Raw genomic sequence first — 16,651 nt, 5'->3', positions numbered from 1 at the left:
AGGCAGAGAGACATGAGGGGGGGAGGCAGGGAGACATGAGGGGGGGAGGCACGGAGACATGAGGGGGGAGGCAGGGAGGACATGAGGGGGGAGGGCGGAGACATGAGGGGGAGGCAGGAGACATGGGGGGAGGCAGGAGACATGGAGGCAGGAGACATGAGGGGGGAGGCACGGAGACATGAGAGGGGGAGGCAGGGAGACATGAGGGGGGAGGCAGGAGACATGAGGGGGGGAGGCAGGGAGACATGAGGGGGGAGGCAGGGAGACATGAGGGGGAGGCAGGGAGACATGAGGGGGGAGGCAGAGAGACATGAGGGGGGAGGCAGGGAGACATGAGGGGGGAGGCAGGGAGACATGAGGGGGGAGGCAGGGAGACATGAGGGGGGAGGCAGGGAGACATGAGGGGGGAGGCAGGGAGACATGAGGGGGGGGAGGCAGGGAGACATGAGGGGGAGGCAGGGAGACATGAGGGGGGAGGCAGGGAGACATGAGGGGGGAGGCAGGGAGACATGAGGGGGGGAGGCAGGGAGACATGAGGGGGAGGCAGGGAGACATGAGGGGGAGGCAGGGAGACATGAGGGGGGAGGCAGGGAGACATGAGGGGGAGGCAGGGAGACATGAGGGGGGAGGCAGGGAGACATGAGGGGGGAGGCAGGGAGACATGAGGGGGGGAGGCAGGGAGACATGAGGGGGGGAGGCAGGGAGACATGAGGGGGGAGGCAGGGAGACATGAGGGGGGGAGGCAGGGAGACATGAGGGGGGAGGCAGGGAGACATGAGGGGGGAGGCAGGAGACATGAGGGGGGGAGGCAGGGGGAGACAATGAGGGGGGAGGCAGGGAGACATGAGGGGGGAGGCAGGGAGACATGAGGGGGGAGGCAGGGAGACATGAGGGGGGAGGCAGGGAGACATGAGGGGGGAGGCAGGGAGACATGAGGGGGGAGGCAGGGAGACATGAGGGGGGAGGCAGGGAGACATGAGGGGGGAGGCAGAGGAGACATGAGGGGGGAGGCAGGAGACATGAGGGGGGAGGCAGGGAGACATGAGGGGGGAGGCAGGGAGACATGAGGGGGGAGGCAGGGAGACATGAGGGGGGAGGCAGGGAGACATGAGGGGGGAGGCAGGGAGACATGAGGGGGGAGGCAGGGAGACATGAGGGGGGAGGCAGGGAGACATGAGGGGGGAGGGGAGGCAGGGAGACATGAGGGGGGAGGCAGGGAGACATGAGGGGGGGAGGCAGGGAGACATGAGGGGGGAGGCAGGGAGACATGAGGGGGGGAGGCAGGGAGACATGAGGGGGGAGGCAGGGAGACATGAGGGGGGAGGCAGGGAGACATGAGGGGGGAGGCAGGGAGACATGAGGGGGGAGGCAGGGAGACATGAGGGGGGAGGCAGGGAGACATGAGGGGGGAGGCAGGGAGCACAGGGGGGAGGCAGGGAGACATGAGGGGGGAGGCAGGGAGACATGAGGGGGGAGGCAGGGAGACATGAGGGGGGGAGGCAGGGAGACATGAGGGGGGAGGCAGGGAGACATGAGGGGGGAGGCAGGGAGACATGAGGGGGGAGGCAGGGAGACATGAGGGGGGAGGCAGGGAGACATGAGGGGGGAGGCAGGGAGACATGAGGGGGGAGGCAGGGAGACATGAGGGGGGAGGCAGGGAGACATGAGGGGGAGGCAGGGAGACATGAGGGGGGAGGCAGGGAGACATGAGGGGGAGGCAGGGAGACATGAGGGGGGAGGCAGGGAGACATGAGGGGGGAGGCAGGGAGACATGAGGGGGGAGGCAGGGAGACATGAGGGGGGAGGCAGGGAGACATGAGGGGGAGGCAGGGAGACATGAGGGGGGAGGCAGGGAGACATGAGGGGGGAGGCAGGGAGACATGAGGGGGGAGGCAGGGAGACATGAGGGGGGAGGCAGGGAGACATGAGGGGGGAGGCAGGGAGACATGAGGGGGGAGGCAGGGAGACATGAGGGGGGAGGCAGGGAGACATGAGGGGGGAGGCAGGGAGACATGAGGGGGGAGGCAGGGAGACATGAGGGGGGAGGCAGGGAGACATGAGGGGGGAGGCAGGGAGACATGAGGGGGGGAGGCAGGGAGACATGAGGGGGGAGGCAGGGAGACATGAGGGGGGAGGCAGGGAGACATGAGGGGGGAGGCAGGGAGACATGAGGGGGGAGGCAGGAGACATGAGGGGGAGGCAGGGAGACATGAGGGGGGAGGCAGGGAGACATGAGGGGGGAGGCAGGGAGACATGAGGGGGGAGGCAGGGAGACATGAGGGGGGAGGCAGGGAGACACGAGGGGGGGAGGCAGGGAGACATGAGGGGGGAGGCAGGGAGACATGAGGGGGGAGGCAGGGAGACATGAGGGGGGAGGCAGAGAGACATGAGGGGGGAGGCAGGGAGACATGAGGGGGGAGGCAGGGAGACATGAGGGGGGGGAGGCAGGGAGACATGAGGGGGGGAGGCAGGGAGACATGAGGGGGGGAGGCAGGGAGACACCAGAAGGGGAGGCAGGGAGACCATGCAGGAGATTTTAGCATTTTTATCCAAAGCGCTTTACAACTTGTGCTTCACATTCACACGTTCACTCACCGACGGCAAAGGTGCCGACCTGCTCATCGGAAGCAGTTAGGGGTTTAAGTGCCTTGCTCAAGGACACGCTGCCGGGAGCGAACCTGGGAACCTTTCGATTACCAGACTCCTTCATACCGGCGGCCATCAGGCTCCACAACAGACATCCAACTACAACTACTAGGAACCTAAAAAGGACAATAACACCACCTTATGCATACTGCACCTTATGTGAATAGTTTCAAGTTCAAGTTTCTTTATTAGTTGTCATACAGAAGTACAGAATACTTTTATACGAAATGCTTCCTTCTGTTACGCTCCAGAGACTGTGCTAGGCAAAAATAGATAAGTATAAAATAAAATAAGTATAGCAAGTATAAAATAGAAGTCACGTACGTGGACACAAGTGTTCAGTATGTACATATGTACAATGTTCAATGCAGAGTAGAAGTAACTCAGTTACCATACAATATACTAATATACAATATACTAATATACAATATACTATATAGTGCAAAGCAGAAATTGGATGAGGTACAATTTAGGTACAATTTACAGTAAGGTGTAATGAGGTATGGGTTGTAGTGCAAATTCTTTACCAATAAATATAAAGTGTGTTTAGGTGTTCTAAAGTGTGTAAAGTGGGTGCTGCAGTGAGTTGTTTGTTTAAAGTGAGTGTGTGCGTGTGGATGTGTGTGCTGTGAGTGCATTTGATGGTTTGTTACATAGTGTTATTGTTCGTTGAGCATCCTGATGGCCTGGGGATAGAAGCTTCTTCTGAGTCTTTCTGTGCTCGCCATGAGACTCCGGTATCGCTTGCCTGACCGCAGCAGTTCAAAGAGGCAGTTGTTTGGGTGGCTGGAGTCTTTGATAATTCTCTTAACCTTACCCCTGCACCGCTTGTTGTAAATGTTCTGGAGAGTGGGAAGCCCCCCTCCAATTGTGCGTTCGGCTGAGCGGGCCACTCTCTGTAGTCTGCTACGGTCTTGTGCAGTGCTATTCCCAAAATAAACATAAACATAAACATAAACCAGGACGTGATATTGCCACTCAGGATGCTCTCTATTGTGCATGAGTAGAAGTTCTTAAGGATCTTCTGACTGACTTACTGTATATTTCAGTTAGTTAGTATTATATTGACTTGTTATATTGTTTACACCGCTTGTTTTTACTACCTATACCCCCCCCCCCCCTCCCCCATGCTGCTATGATGCCTCAATTTCCCCAAGGGGATCAATTAAGGAATATCTTATATTATCTTATCTTATCTTACTACCGCTCTACCTCCTGAGCCGTTGTCGCCTCTAAGCATAGATTATTTTCTTTACACTAACTCCAGTATAAGTGAGGATATGCTGGCAGACATCTTTCATAAGCCAACGTAAGATGAAAAGTTTTGGGGTGAAATAAGGGACAACAGACACAATGAAACTCACCGAGTTTGCGGAGGCCTGGATAACATAGGATAGTGGAGTATTGGGTTCGACATGTTGTGTGTATCTGAATATGCAGCACTCCGTGGAGTTGAATGGAGGAGTGGTGGGCGGGGAGTCTAGCCTCAGAGTCTATATCAGTTGTGTAACTTCTTCTTCTTCTTCTTCTTCTTCTTCTTCTTCTTCTTCTTCTTCTTCTTCTTCTTCTTCTTCTTCTTCTTCTTCTTCTTCTTTCTTCTTCTTCTTCTTCTTCTTCTTCTTCAACTCTTCCGACAGGGAGCTACAGGCAGAGCAGGAGACCGAGGATCGAAAGGAGAGCGTGTGAGTTTTTATTCTTCTTTCCTTTTTCATCTTTTTCTTTTTCTTTGGTTTGTTTTGTTTTCCTGGAAAGATTTTTTTTTCTTGATTGTTTGTCGACAAAATATCATCGTTGCAACAAATAAACGTGGTTTCCCTCGTGAATAGTAATGAAAGTTTGCTAGCGTTGGTGTGGTACAATTATAGAGCTCCGTCACATTTCTTTCAGTAGCGTGCATCTAATCGGACCATGCAGGACCCCGTCACAGGGTGGTGCGTTGGTGTGGATGGGCCATTTGTGTGACATCATGCAGTGAAGCTACAGTACTACCCCATTCAAAAGAAACAACTACCTCCATTCAAAACAACTACCCCCATTCAAAAGAAACAACTACCCCCATTCAAAAGAAACAACTACCTCCATTCAAAACAACTACCCCCATTCAAAAGAAACAACTACCCCCATTCAAAATAAACAACTACCCCCATTAAAAAGAAGATGAAGCCTTTTCCCCACATTGTCTGATTAGATGTGAATGAGTCCTACCAACACTGCTTCATCTCAGTCCTTCATTATCCATCATAAATTATCATAACGGACAGTGTCGTAGCCATAAAAGATCATAACTTACAGTGGCATAGCCACAATTGATTATAGCTTACAATGGTGTAGCCATAAATTATCATAACTTACAGTGGCATAGCCACAATTGATTATAGCTTACAGTGGTGTAGCCATAAATGATCATAACTTACAGTGGCATAGCTATAAATGAGCATAACCTACAGTGGCATAGCCATAAATGATTATAACTTACAGTGGCATAGCCATAAATGAGCATAACTTACAGTGGCATAGCTATCAATTATTATAACGTACAGTGGCATAGCCATCAATTATTATAACGTACAGTGGCATAGCCATAAATGACCACAACATACAGTAGCATAGCCATAAATGATTATAACGTACAGTGGCATAGCCATCAATTATCATAACTTACAGTGGCGTAGCCATAAATGATTATAGCTTACAGTGGCATAGCCATAAATTATCATAACTTACAGTGGTGTAGCCATTTATGTCGGGTCTCTTTTGTTGTTCTTTATTTCATTTAGACTAAGTCCTCTTGTCCTGTCGCCGTTCTAAATTCAGTTCCAAACTACGTTCCGTCACATGGAATAAGCATGTAGTGTCACGGTGGAGTCGAGAGGTAATGTGTAACGATAAATTATATTCCATTTAAAATGTGGTTTGAGTCTAGGTCTCATTCCAAACCACCAAACGTCTTACAGGGTCGACTGTCGAGGTTTGAATCTGCGGAGAAGCCGTGTGACGTCGTGATGATGTGTCCCCCACATTGCAGGGAGACCCCGGGATCTCTGGAGTGCGAGGCGTCCAGGGCGAGAGGGGCCGGATAGGAGAGTTTGGACCTCTCGGACCGACGGGGAAAAAAGGAGACACCGGCTCCCCGGGAAGCCTTCTGGTGGGTTGTTGATTAGTCAAGAAGCCTCTTGAGTGTCTGATCTGGTGGGGAAGCCTCCTGGTGGGTTGTTGATTAGTCATGAAGAGTGTCTGATCTGGTGGGGAATAATAATAATAATAATAACTAGACAATTCCGTGCGGGGGAAATTGTGAAAGTGTGGGTGATGCCTGTGCACTGCCGGCCAACGGGAGAGGGTCTCTCGCGAGTCTCTATGACAAACGGTTCAAAGGATACAAAAAGGGGGCGCGGCCACTATTACACTATTACACTATTACACTATTACACACTATTACACTATTACACACTATTACACTATTACACACGATTACACTATTACACACTATTACACTATTACACTATTACACACTATTACACTATTACACTATTACACTATTACACACTATTGCACTATTACACTATTACACACTATTACACTATTACACTATTACACACTATTACACTATTACACACTATTACACTATTACACTATTACACACTATTACACACTATTACACTATTACACTATTACACACTATTACACTATTACACTATTACACACTATTACACTATTACACTATTACACTATTACACACTATTACACACTATTACACTATTACACTATTACACACTATTACACTATTACACTATTACACACTATTACACACTATTACACTATTACACACTATTACACTATTACACTATTACACACTATAACACTATTACACTATTACACACTATAACACTATTACACTATTACACACTATTACACTATTACACAATATTACACTATTACACTATTACACTATTACACACTATTACACTATTACACTATTACACTATTACACTATTATACTATTACACACTATAACACTATTACACTATTACACACTATTACACTATTACACTATTACACACTATTACACTATTACACTATTACACCGAGTACAATGGCACAATCCGCAAGTCTCTACGACAAACGGTTCAAGAGATACACTGAGGGGGTGTGGCCTAAGGGGGCGTGGTCTAATGATCGGGGGAGTGGTCAACATCGACCAATGAAAGGTGGTCAACATCGACCAATAGCACAATCCGCAAGTCTCTACGACAAACGGTTCAAGAGATACACTGAGGGGGTGTGGCCTAAGGGGGCGTGGTCTAAGGATCGGGGGAGTGGTCAACATCGACCAATGAAAGGTGGTCAACATGGACCAATGAAAAATGAAAGAGGATATCCCTACTGAGTACAATGACACAACCCGCAAGACAGAGGGCGCTGTCCAGCAATTCAGTACTGCAACACAGTGATGGGCAATGATGGGTTAAGTCGATGAGGTCATTGGCAGGTCAGCTGAGCCATGAGCCCTGAGCCTCACAGCTGTTAGGCTGAACCAATCAGCCACGAGCCACACAGGTGATGCAATCACAACACAATGACTTGCATTTTCTGGATTTTCTTTGCATGACTGCATTCTCACGTTGATTAAAAGAAAACTATAAGAGATGAAGCGTTGTGACTCGCACAGGAGCACTACAACGAGTAGGCGAAGGGTTGTGTGCGATATTGTGGCATTCGTGCGATATTGTGGCACTCCTTCGGCGATCGGAACAGAGGGTAAAAAAGAGTGGGAAAAAAGAGATTCCTAGAGTGGATTTGCATGGCAGTCAATGGGGAGGAGAACCTTCAAAGAAATGGTCGTCAGTTGAGATATAAATGTCCAATTCCATTTATTTTTCTTTTGTGAGCGGGCTGACAGCCGTGTCATCGTTTTGATGTGTTTGTTTTATTTCTACGTCCAAAATTGAGATCACACTCGCAATTCACCCAAGGTAGTGGACCGAAATTTTACTGTTTAAAGTCGATTCGTAGCCAGACGGTGCAGTGAAACATTACGAGTTCGAATAGCGCTGTTGCCATTGGCAGGCCGGTCGTTTTGATACCTTTCACGTGTATGGGGCGCGAACGCTCTGGCACGAGTTGTGTTTGCAAAATCGGTGGAATAAAGAATAATAATAAAGAAGATGAACAAGAACTATAGTGTGGGTGGCAACCTGGCTTCGCGGCTTTCTCAGACTCAAGGACACTTTACAAAGAGAGAGAAGCTATATAAAAGAAAGGGTAAAAATATGAATATATATAGTAACAACAGGGGGGAAATTCCTCTCCTGCACGAACAAGACCCAACTGATCAACTTAGGGTGCTGGTACTGTAACCTTCCTGTAGCAGGGCTACTGTATCAGAAGGATATGTAAGGGATAATGTATAGCTACGAGGTCATTGTCGCAAAATAATTTACCGACACGGAGTTTAAAATACAGAGGCGCAGCGCCGAGGTGTTTTAAACGTCAGTGAAGGTCAATTATTTTGCGACAATGATCGAGTATAGCTATACATTATCCCGCTTATTGCATGGCTAACTTACTAACAATATACCTAATTCATTTTACACCATCGACAAGACGAGATCAAATGCAGACGCAGTTCTGTTCTGTCGCTCCCGCCGTTATCGTCACACACACTCCGCTGTCAGTGCAGCCGGCAGGTGTGTCTGATTGGCTGCACTGATGCAGTGTGTCAGTGGCCTTGATTGCGAACAGCTGCGCACAGCGGTCATTATCGTTCCACAGAGGTCCGTTATCGAGTAATATCGGACCTCTGACAAGCGCTATTGACCAATCATTATTAGTAGTAGTAGTAGTAGTAGTAGTAGTAGTAGTAGTAGTAGTAGTAGTAGTAGTAGTAGTAGTATTAATAATAATAACAATAATAAAAATAAGAAACTAAAATAGAGCAAGGTCATCGGCAGGTGGTTTTGCACATTGCGTGTACTTTTCGACGAGGGACGTGTGATGGTGGTCTTGGCAGACATCATTTTTGTCCTGCCAAGTGGTCCTTCCGGGGGGCCGCATCGGAAAACGAAACCACAAAAACCACCTCCCGGAGGCTGGGAGATATATTGATATTATTATTAATTCAGCTTCAAGCTGCTGCTGCTGGTTCCTCTGGGACTGGGAGTCTGTGGGCTTGAAAAGGGAGGCAGAGCTTTGCTCTATTTCTGCCGGGCAGGTAAACTCACTCTTGCTCATTTCTCTGAAGTTGCTTTAAGGAGACATTACAGAACTCTGTTATAGGGCTGAGCCCTATTAGTCGACTAATCGGTCCAAAGGAGCCGTAGTCGACTGCCAACCTCTTAGTCGAATAAAAAAATAATATATAAATATATATATATATAATATTTTTTTGTATCATTCTTTCCAAAAGAAAAGAGGCCTAGAAGCGTGGCTAACGCTAATGGCACGCATACCAGAGGCTAACTGCCTAAGAAAACAGGCACAGAGGCACTGAAAGAGGATTTCACCCATCTAATGAACACACTAGACTAGACAAATATCAAGATGTATCCATCAGTGGACCAATTGCATGCTTTTGCAGAGGACAAGAAGCCTTCAGTCGACTCCTTCAGACATTAAGCACCCCCCACAGCCCAAATGGAATGACAAAAAAAAAATATATATATATATATTTTTTTTTTTTGTCGACTAACGGCAAATTTTGGCCAATCATAGTCGACTATCCAAATCCTTAGTCGGGGACAGCCCTACTCTGTTATAATAACTTTGAATAGCTCATAACACGGCTGTAATAATAATAATAATAATAATAATACACTTTATTTGCACCTTTCATACAAGAATTGCAGCTCAAAGTGCTTCACAGCAGAAAAAAAGGAAAAAAAAGAAAGACAGGCATAAAATGTATACCTCAAGTCACCTGTTCCCGTAAAATAATAACCCTCCGGTAGACAAAGACAATATTCATAGTATTCTCACAATGTGTTTTTCCAATACGATACGGTGTCACACTTCATTTGCCGCCACGGTTGATACTTTCACGACAACAAAGTTATTTGAATACAATCACCTGACGTTTTTTTTGCGCCCAAGACGTCTGCTATGAACTGCACTGTGAATAATACCGTCTGGTATGATAAAACTATATACTTTCAGAGGCTTATGTAATGTATATAGTGTCACGACACCAATAGATTTCCACAGGAGACACAGGAAACAGCTAAGAGAGAGAGAGGAACCCGCTGTTCTCAGCTCTACCCACTCCCCCGATTATCTAAAGCTCTTCAGAGGGTCACGAAAGGAGGGAGGGAGGGAGGGAGGGAGGGAGGGAGGGAGAGAGGGAGAGAGAGAGAGAGAGAGAGAGAGAGAGAGAGAGAGAGAGAGAGAGAGAGAGAGAGAGAGAGAGAGAGAGAGTCGTGGGAGAGAGACGTGGGAGAGAGAGAGAGAGAGAGTCGTGGGAGAGAGAGAGAAAGAGAGAAAGAGAGAGAGAGAGAGAGAGAGAGAGAGAGAGAGAGAGAGAGAGAGAGAGAGAGAGAGAGAGACGTGGGCGCAGCGAGAACACTGCAGAAGATCCATAACACCTCTGTGTGTCACCTCACAAGTACACAGCTCCTGAGGTTACATAACGCTGAGATGAGAGACAGGCAACGCTAATGAGTCTCAACTCCATTGCGTGTGTGTGTGCGTGTGTGCGTGTGTGTGTGCGTGTGTGTGTGTGTGTGTGTGTGTGTGTGTGTGTGTGTGTGTGTGTGTGTGTGTGTGTGTGTGTGTGTGTGTGTGTGGTGTGACAGTGTTTGGGGGAAGCTACTGCAAAACTGTAGTTTGTAAAACTACCAGACGAACTATACTTAGTAGTTCATAGAAGAACTTAAATGACATTTAATCTAAAAGAAATTCGACAACAACAAAAAGTAGGTTTTTAACACTTTGAGTGCCACTCACGAGATTTCTCTGAATTTTTAGCGATCTGAAAAATTATTGCATCACCCGAGCCTACCCGAGTATAGCCGAGCGGCGCCGGCGATCACTGTGGAAAAAAGCGGCCCCTGTCGTCTCCCAGATGACATAAGTGATTTTGGAATGGACTCAATGAAAATGAATGGGGAAAAAAATCCGGTATTCCACATTTTCCAGTTCACTGATCCAGCCGGGGTTACCACAGTTCAATCTGGAACCTCAGATCCCCGCTGATCATGGAGATCTACAGTATCGCGTTGGATCCATACACGTATCGATTTTTTCGAATGGTGATCAGGAATTGGAATATACCAGTTGGATACCATCTGATGTCAGGTAAGGACTCTATGTTATCAGTGGTAGGATAATCAGTGTAAGTTTGATGAAGTTATAAGCTGTTTTGTGAAATGTCTTCTTTCGGTTTCACTGTAAAACTCTGTGAGGAAATCAACGGAGCGATTATCAGTGCGCGGCCGTAATGTGCTTGCGTGCACGTATAATATTGATCATCTAGCGTTTATTTGAAAACGATTCATAAAAAGGCCGACGAATATCAACGTTGTGGAATATTCCACTAAAAGACGATTTTCATAGAATGCTCCAGAATGAGCTGTTTTTTATATCAAAACGGGGGCTTTTCGAACTGCTCTGAAACGGAAACGACGCAATAAAAAAACAATCTGCCTTGACAGCACTGACTGGAAAATAGTCTTTGATAATGCGATGGGCAGATTAGACACATAGCCATAATTTAAAACATAGATTAGGCGATATTAACGTTAACATTGACGCCGATGGTGGCATTCAGCAGGTAAAACGGAAAACCAGGCGTGGCGCTCAAAGTGTTAAAGGAACACGCAGACATTATGTGAAATGCACTTCACTGTCGTCTCCAGAGTCAGACAAGAAGATGAATACCAATGTACTCTCTGTGCCAGAAAGCTACCTGGCAGCACGCTAGCCTAGCTTAGCACAAATTAATAGAAGCAGATACGGATCAGCTAGCCCAGTGGTTCCCAAAGTCGGGGTCGCGACCCAAAGGTGGGCCGCGAGCAGCCACGGGAGGGCCGCGAGATGATTAAAAAAAATATATATATAATTTTTTTTTTGTCAGGCCACTGAACTTAGAAGCAGGCCAGGACAGTGTTTCTAGTTGTATTCTAAAATGTGACTATATGGTTTTATATTAACTTAATAAATAAACAAAAACGAAAAATCTACTTATTTCAACAAACATTTCAAACTAAATAACAGATTATGCACATAAAAACGCTGAAAACAACCGAAGCAACAATAGTATTTTAATGAGGCTATTATTATTATCATTATTATTTTGCAACAAGTTAGCCCTCTCATAAATAGCACATATAAATTAATAACTAACTTGAACTAACTTAATAGGATTGAAGTGATATTTGGCTTAAAATCGGTCACCTGACAAAAAAAAAAAAAAAAAAAAAAAGCCTGACGATGTGCATTTGGCCGCGGCTCTCTGACGCCTTATTTTCTGGGTCCCGGCCTGAAAAGTTTGGGAACCCCTGAGCTAGGCTAGCTGTTGGCCAAAAACACCTCTCCCGGAGTTTTAAGCTATAGGCTAGCTGATCCGTATCTGCTGGATATAGCTTTCTACTGAACGCACAGAGAGGAAATTGGTAGCTATCTTCTTGTCGGACTCTGGAGAAGATGATAAGTGCATGTCCCATAATGTTGCCGTGTTTCAATTCAATCTAGAGATTGGAATGTCATATAGGCATAACACAATTGCAACTAGAGGCTGTATATGGCCTCAGGTTACCAAACTAAATCTCAATTGTTTGCAAGCAATACAACTGTAAGATGCTAGAGTTTCAGGATACATTAAGTAAGGGATAATGTATAGCTACGAGGAGGTCATTGTCGCAAAATAATTGACCGACACAGAGTTTAGAACACCGAGGTGACTCGCCGAGGTGTTTTAGACGTCAGTGAAGGTCAATTATTTTGCGACAATGACCGAGTATAGCTATACATTATCCCGCTTATTACATGGCTAACTTACTAACAATATACCTAATTAATTTTACACCATCGACAAGATGAGATCAAATGCAGACGCAGTTGTTCTGTGGCTCTGTCAGCCCAAATAAAGTGATTATTATTATCGCCGGCAGCCGGCAGGTGTGTCTGATTGCACTGAAACAGTGTGTGTCAGTGGGGCTTGATTGCTCCAGCTGCGAAAAACAATAATCACCGGTGGTTATCGAAAAATTATTCACCGCTGTCGGGGGCTATTGACCAATCACAATCAAGCATTTCGGCGAATGTGAAAACGCCATGTAATAAAGGTTAATATTGTATTCATCGCGTATTGCCGATCCTTGTATTCTTGTGAGAACTATAAAGGGGAAAAAGTAACTTGTATTTATTACACTTGATGGATGAAATGTGTTAACTACTGGGAAACACAACCAGGATTTGAATTTAGTCAAACTCTCCCACTTTCACTGCCACACGACAGCAGGTTAACCCTTTACTATCACACAACCGGCCGGTCGCGTTAAACGGCTGTTGTGTGTGTGTGGCAGTGAAAGGGTTAAACCTTCTATGAATTGTCGCAGTGAAAGGGTTAACCGTTTTGGTAGCGCGGCAGTGAAAGGGTTAAGGCAAAAAAATAAGGTAATTCAACTAGTAGTTGAACTACATGCTGTTCACTCACTCCTGACACTGTTTACTCAGCTGTGGCCTTGTTTGAAGCTGCTGACGGCTGCCGTGAAGTGTCTTGATATAACCTCGCTGAGAGGAACCAACACTACACCCAAAGACTGTCACATCCTTTCCTGACAGCGTATTTGCTGTCAGATAATTGCCACGCTATCTATTTTTTTTTTCACTTTTTCTCCCAATTTTTTTTTTTTTTTTTTTCTCCCATCCCAATTTCGTGTATCCAATTCTTCCCTCCCCTGTCTTGAACGTTGCTAGACTATGCCTCCCACTGGTCGGCTGTAGTGAGGACAGGAGCCTTGCATCACGTGTCCCCTCCGGTACACGAGGAGGCAGCCTGTCGCATCTTTTCACCGCAGCAGCTCGAGCTCTCAGTGGCGAGGAGGAGTAACGCGTGGGAGGCTCACGCTGCCCCCCGCTACTTCCTGCTTCCGTCGCACCGGCGTCACCCAACCGACCTGTAGGAGTCGCTGTCCACAACGTCCAATCCCCACCCACCCACCGGCTTTCCCACCCTCTAACACTTGCCAATTGTGTTAGTATGAACGACCGGCCAGCCGGTAGCAACGCCGAGAGCTGGGCTCCAACCCAGCGTCTCCTGCGTTAGAGGCGAGCGCCTTGCCCACTGCGCCAATCAGCCGCCCCAATTGCCACGCTATCTCATAATGTAGTTTAGCTCTAGAGGCGGCAGCAGGCTTGTTGGAAGTTCAACCTGTCCTCTTCGTCTTCCATCCACAGTCAAAACACACAGACAATTCAACAGTTCATCACTGCCAGGATGTTGTGCATGAAGCAGCAGCAGCAGAACAGGCTTTTCTCTGTGACAACAAGCCTCAGTGTTTAGTATACGACGTCGCTTCCTGAGAATCCATTTGGCTTTCATCTGCATCCTTTTCTTCAGATCCGCCGCAGAAGTTGTCCATAATGCAACTTGGGATTTCTCCGAGGGGGTGGGGATGGCGGGGGGGGTGGGGGTGGGGATGGGGGGGGGGTGGGGGGGGCGATGGGGGTGTTGAAAGAGAATTTTCACAGCGATCCCTCTCCCCTCCTTGCCAGTGTTTCTGCAACATCCGGAGTAGCCATCTTTGAGCCGCGGTGGCAGCGTCGTCGTGGAGATGATTGTTATGCCAAGATGCATTTCATCTCTTTATCTCCTCTCTCTCTCTCTCTCTCTCTCTCTCTCTCTCTCTCTCTCTCTCTCTCTCTCTCTCTCTCTCTCTCTCTCTCTCACTCTGCCATTTTTACCATGAATAAAATGTGAATTTACCGCCGTCTCCTAATTTGCATTTTCTTAATCTTTTAAATATACTTTGGATGAAGTTTGTACTCTCCCTCTCCCCCCCCCCCCCCCCCTCTGCCGCCGCCCACACAGAACGATGCCAGTTCCATGGAGGAAATTAAAAGGTTTATCCTGAATGAAGTATTGAAGATCTTTGAAGGTACGAAGCCGTTCCCTGCACAAAATTGTTTACCCGAATTAATCCTTGGTTAGCCGTTTATATATTTTGCTCTCCCTTCACGCAGCTGGCAGTGTTAGAGAACTGAGGAGAATATCCCTTGTGTTTTCACAGAGAGACTCTCTGGTTATGCCACGCCACAAAAGACGCCTGCAGCCATTTTAGCGCCGCAGATTCAAGGGCCCCCTGGGCCCCCTGGCAACAATGGCCTCCCAGGAGAACCGGGAGGACCAGGAACCCCCGGCCCTCAAGGTAAGAGCCGCCCGCTGAACCACACTCCGCTCACGTGGACAGAAACCAGATCGGACATCCTGAAAATGACTACTGACACAGTTAAACCTGTTAATCGGCCCAAAGAGAGGAATCTTAACTATTATTAACCTTTTTGTTTTGAATTTAATGAAAGCTAAAAGTGACACTTGTGTGCATGCGCATATACACAAACCATATGTTCTGTGTATGCGCAGACAGACGCACAATCCATATGTTCTGTGTATGCGCAGACAGACGCACAATCCATATGTTCTGTGTATGCCGCAGACCCACAATCCATATGTTCTGCGTATGCCGCAGACGCACAATCCATATGTTCTGTGTATGCCGCAGACGCACAATCCATATGTTCTGTGTATGCCGCAGACGCACAATCCATATGTTCTGTGTATGCGCAGACGCACAATCCATATGTTCTGCGTATGCCGCAGACGCACAATCCATATGTTCTGTGTATGCGCAGACAGACGCACAATCGATATGCTCTGTGCATGCTTTTACCTGTGTTTAAAATGTACCTGCGGTAACTTCCACCTCATATACACCATTAGTCCGACCGGCGCCGGCCCACTCATGTGACCCGTTTGAGAGGAGAGCAGCTCCCAGTGAGCTAAACCGCGGTATAGCTGAGTCTGCAGTTTGTCTCAGTCAAAGTCTTTGAACACCTACTGATAAAAACGTGCTATACTGCGAAAGCAATTTCTTTGCAAAGAGTGCAAAGAGTGGGAACTTGCGTCAGCGATGCCCTTTTAGAGCTTGTCTGTGATGAAGACCGGGGAGGGGGATGCAGACTCCTTCCTGCAGGGTTTCATGGAAATCTTTCTCTTGCTAGAGTCATAGATCAAGGCAGACTGAAGGGGGACGGTGTACGGGCGGCAATATGAAGACAAATGAAGAATAAGAGAACGTGTTATCGGTGTGGACAAAAAAAAAAGACCCACACCCTCCACCTCCTCCTCCTCCATCTCCTCCCCCCACTACCGATACGTACGTCGCTCTGTGAAAACGGAGCTCCGAACTGAACAAAAGGAGCGCGTAGTCAGGAGAGAGGGTGGATGTTCTTCATCGAGCTGATGCAATTAACTGTCTGACTGCTCACCACACACACACACACACACACACACACACACACACACACGCACACACACCTTACATCACTGACTTTGTGCTGGTCACGCTTTTTGTACCTCTTGGACTTGCTTTTAGATGTACTGTTTGCTGCAAAACTATTGTGTCTTTATAACTTTGGGAGAGACGGGAGGAGGAGTGTGTGTTTTACACATCGGCTTCAGTCTTCCAGCATGGCATCTACCTCATTTTATCCAAGACCATTTACCTTTGAACGTACTACTACTTAGCGAAATAGCTTTTTTTTTTTTTTGCTTTTTTTTTCTTCTTATTGTTGTTGTTTTTCCTTATTGTTGTTGTTGCTTTCAAATGGTTTTCAGACATGGTTCACGTGGGTCGTTGGCCTGATAGTGGTCTTAAAGGTGCTATAGACCAGTGGTTCCCAAAGTCGGGGTCGCGACCGAAAGGTGGGCAGCGAGCAGCCACGGGAGGGCCGCGTGATGATTTACAAAAAAAAAAAAAAAAAAAAAAAAAAAAAAATTTTTGTCAGGCCA

The 16,651-nt window shown here is 47.2% G+C and overlaps 1 protein-coding gene across 1 annotated transcript in view; it reads left to right on the top strand.

Moving 5' to 3' along the window:
- Positions 1 to 16,651, top strand: part of LOC311234781 (uncharacterized protein) — a gene marked incomplete at both ends in the record, with an annotated part of 68,616 nt that overhangs the window by 34,351 nt on the left and 17,614 nt on the right. The window contains 4 exons of the mRNA XM_084322025.1: positions 4,284 to 4,328; positions 5,672 to 5,791; positions 14,672 to 14,738; positions 14,871 to 15,008. Coding sequence (XP_084178151.1) covers positions 4,284 to 4,328; positions 5,672 to 5,791; positions 14,672 to 14,738; positions 14,871 to 15,008 — 370 coding nt within the window. The remainder of the gene's footprint in view (positions 1 to 4,283; positions 4,329 to 5,671; positions 5,792 to 14,671; positions 14,739 to 14,870; positions 15,009 to 16,651) is intronic.

Source organism: Notolepis coatsorum (assembly GCF_963971535.1).
Source record: "Notolepis coatsorum genome assembly, chromosome: 9".
NCBI classification, from domain to species: Eukaryota; Metazoa; Chordata; class Actinopteri; order Aulopiformes; family Paralepididae; genus Notolepis; species Notolepis coatsorum.
The sequence above is the reverse complement of the archived record's forward strand: the minus strand, read 5'-3'. Positions and strand labels throughout refer to the sequence as shown.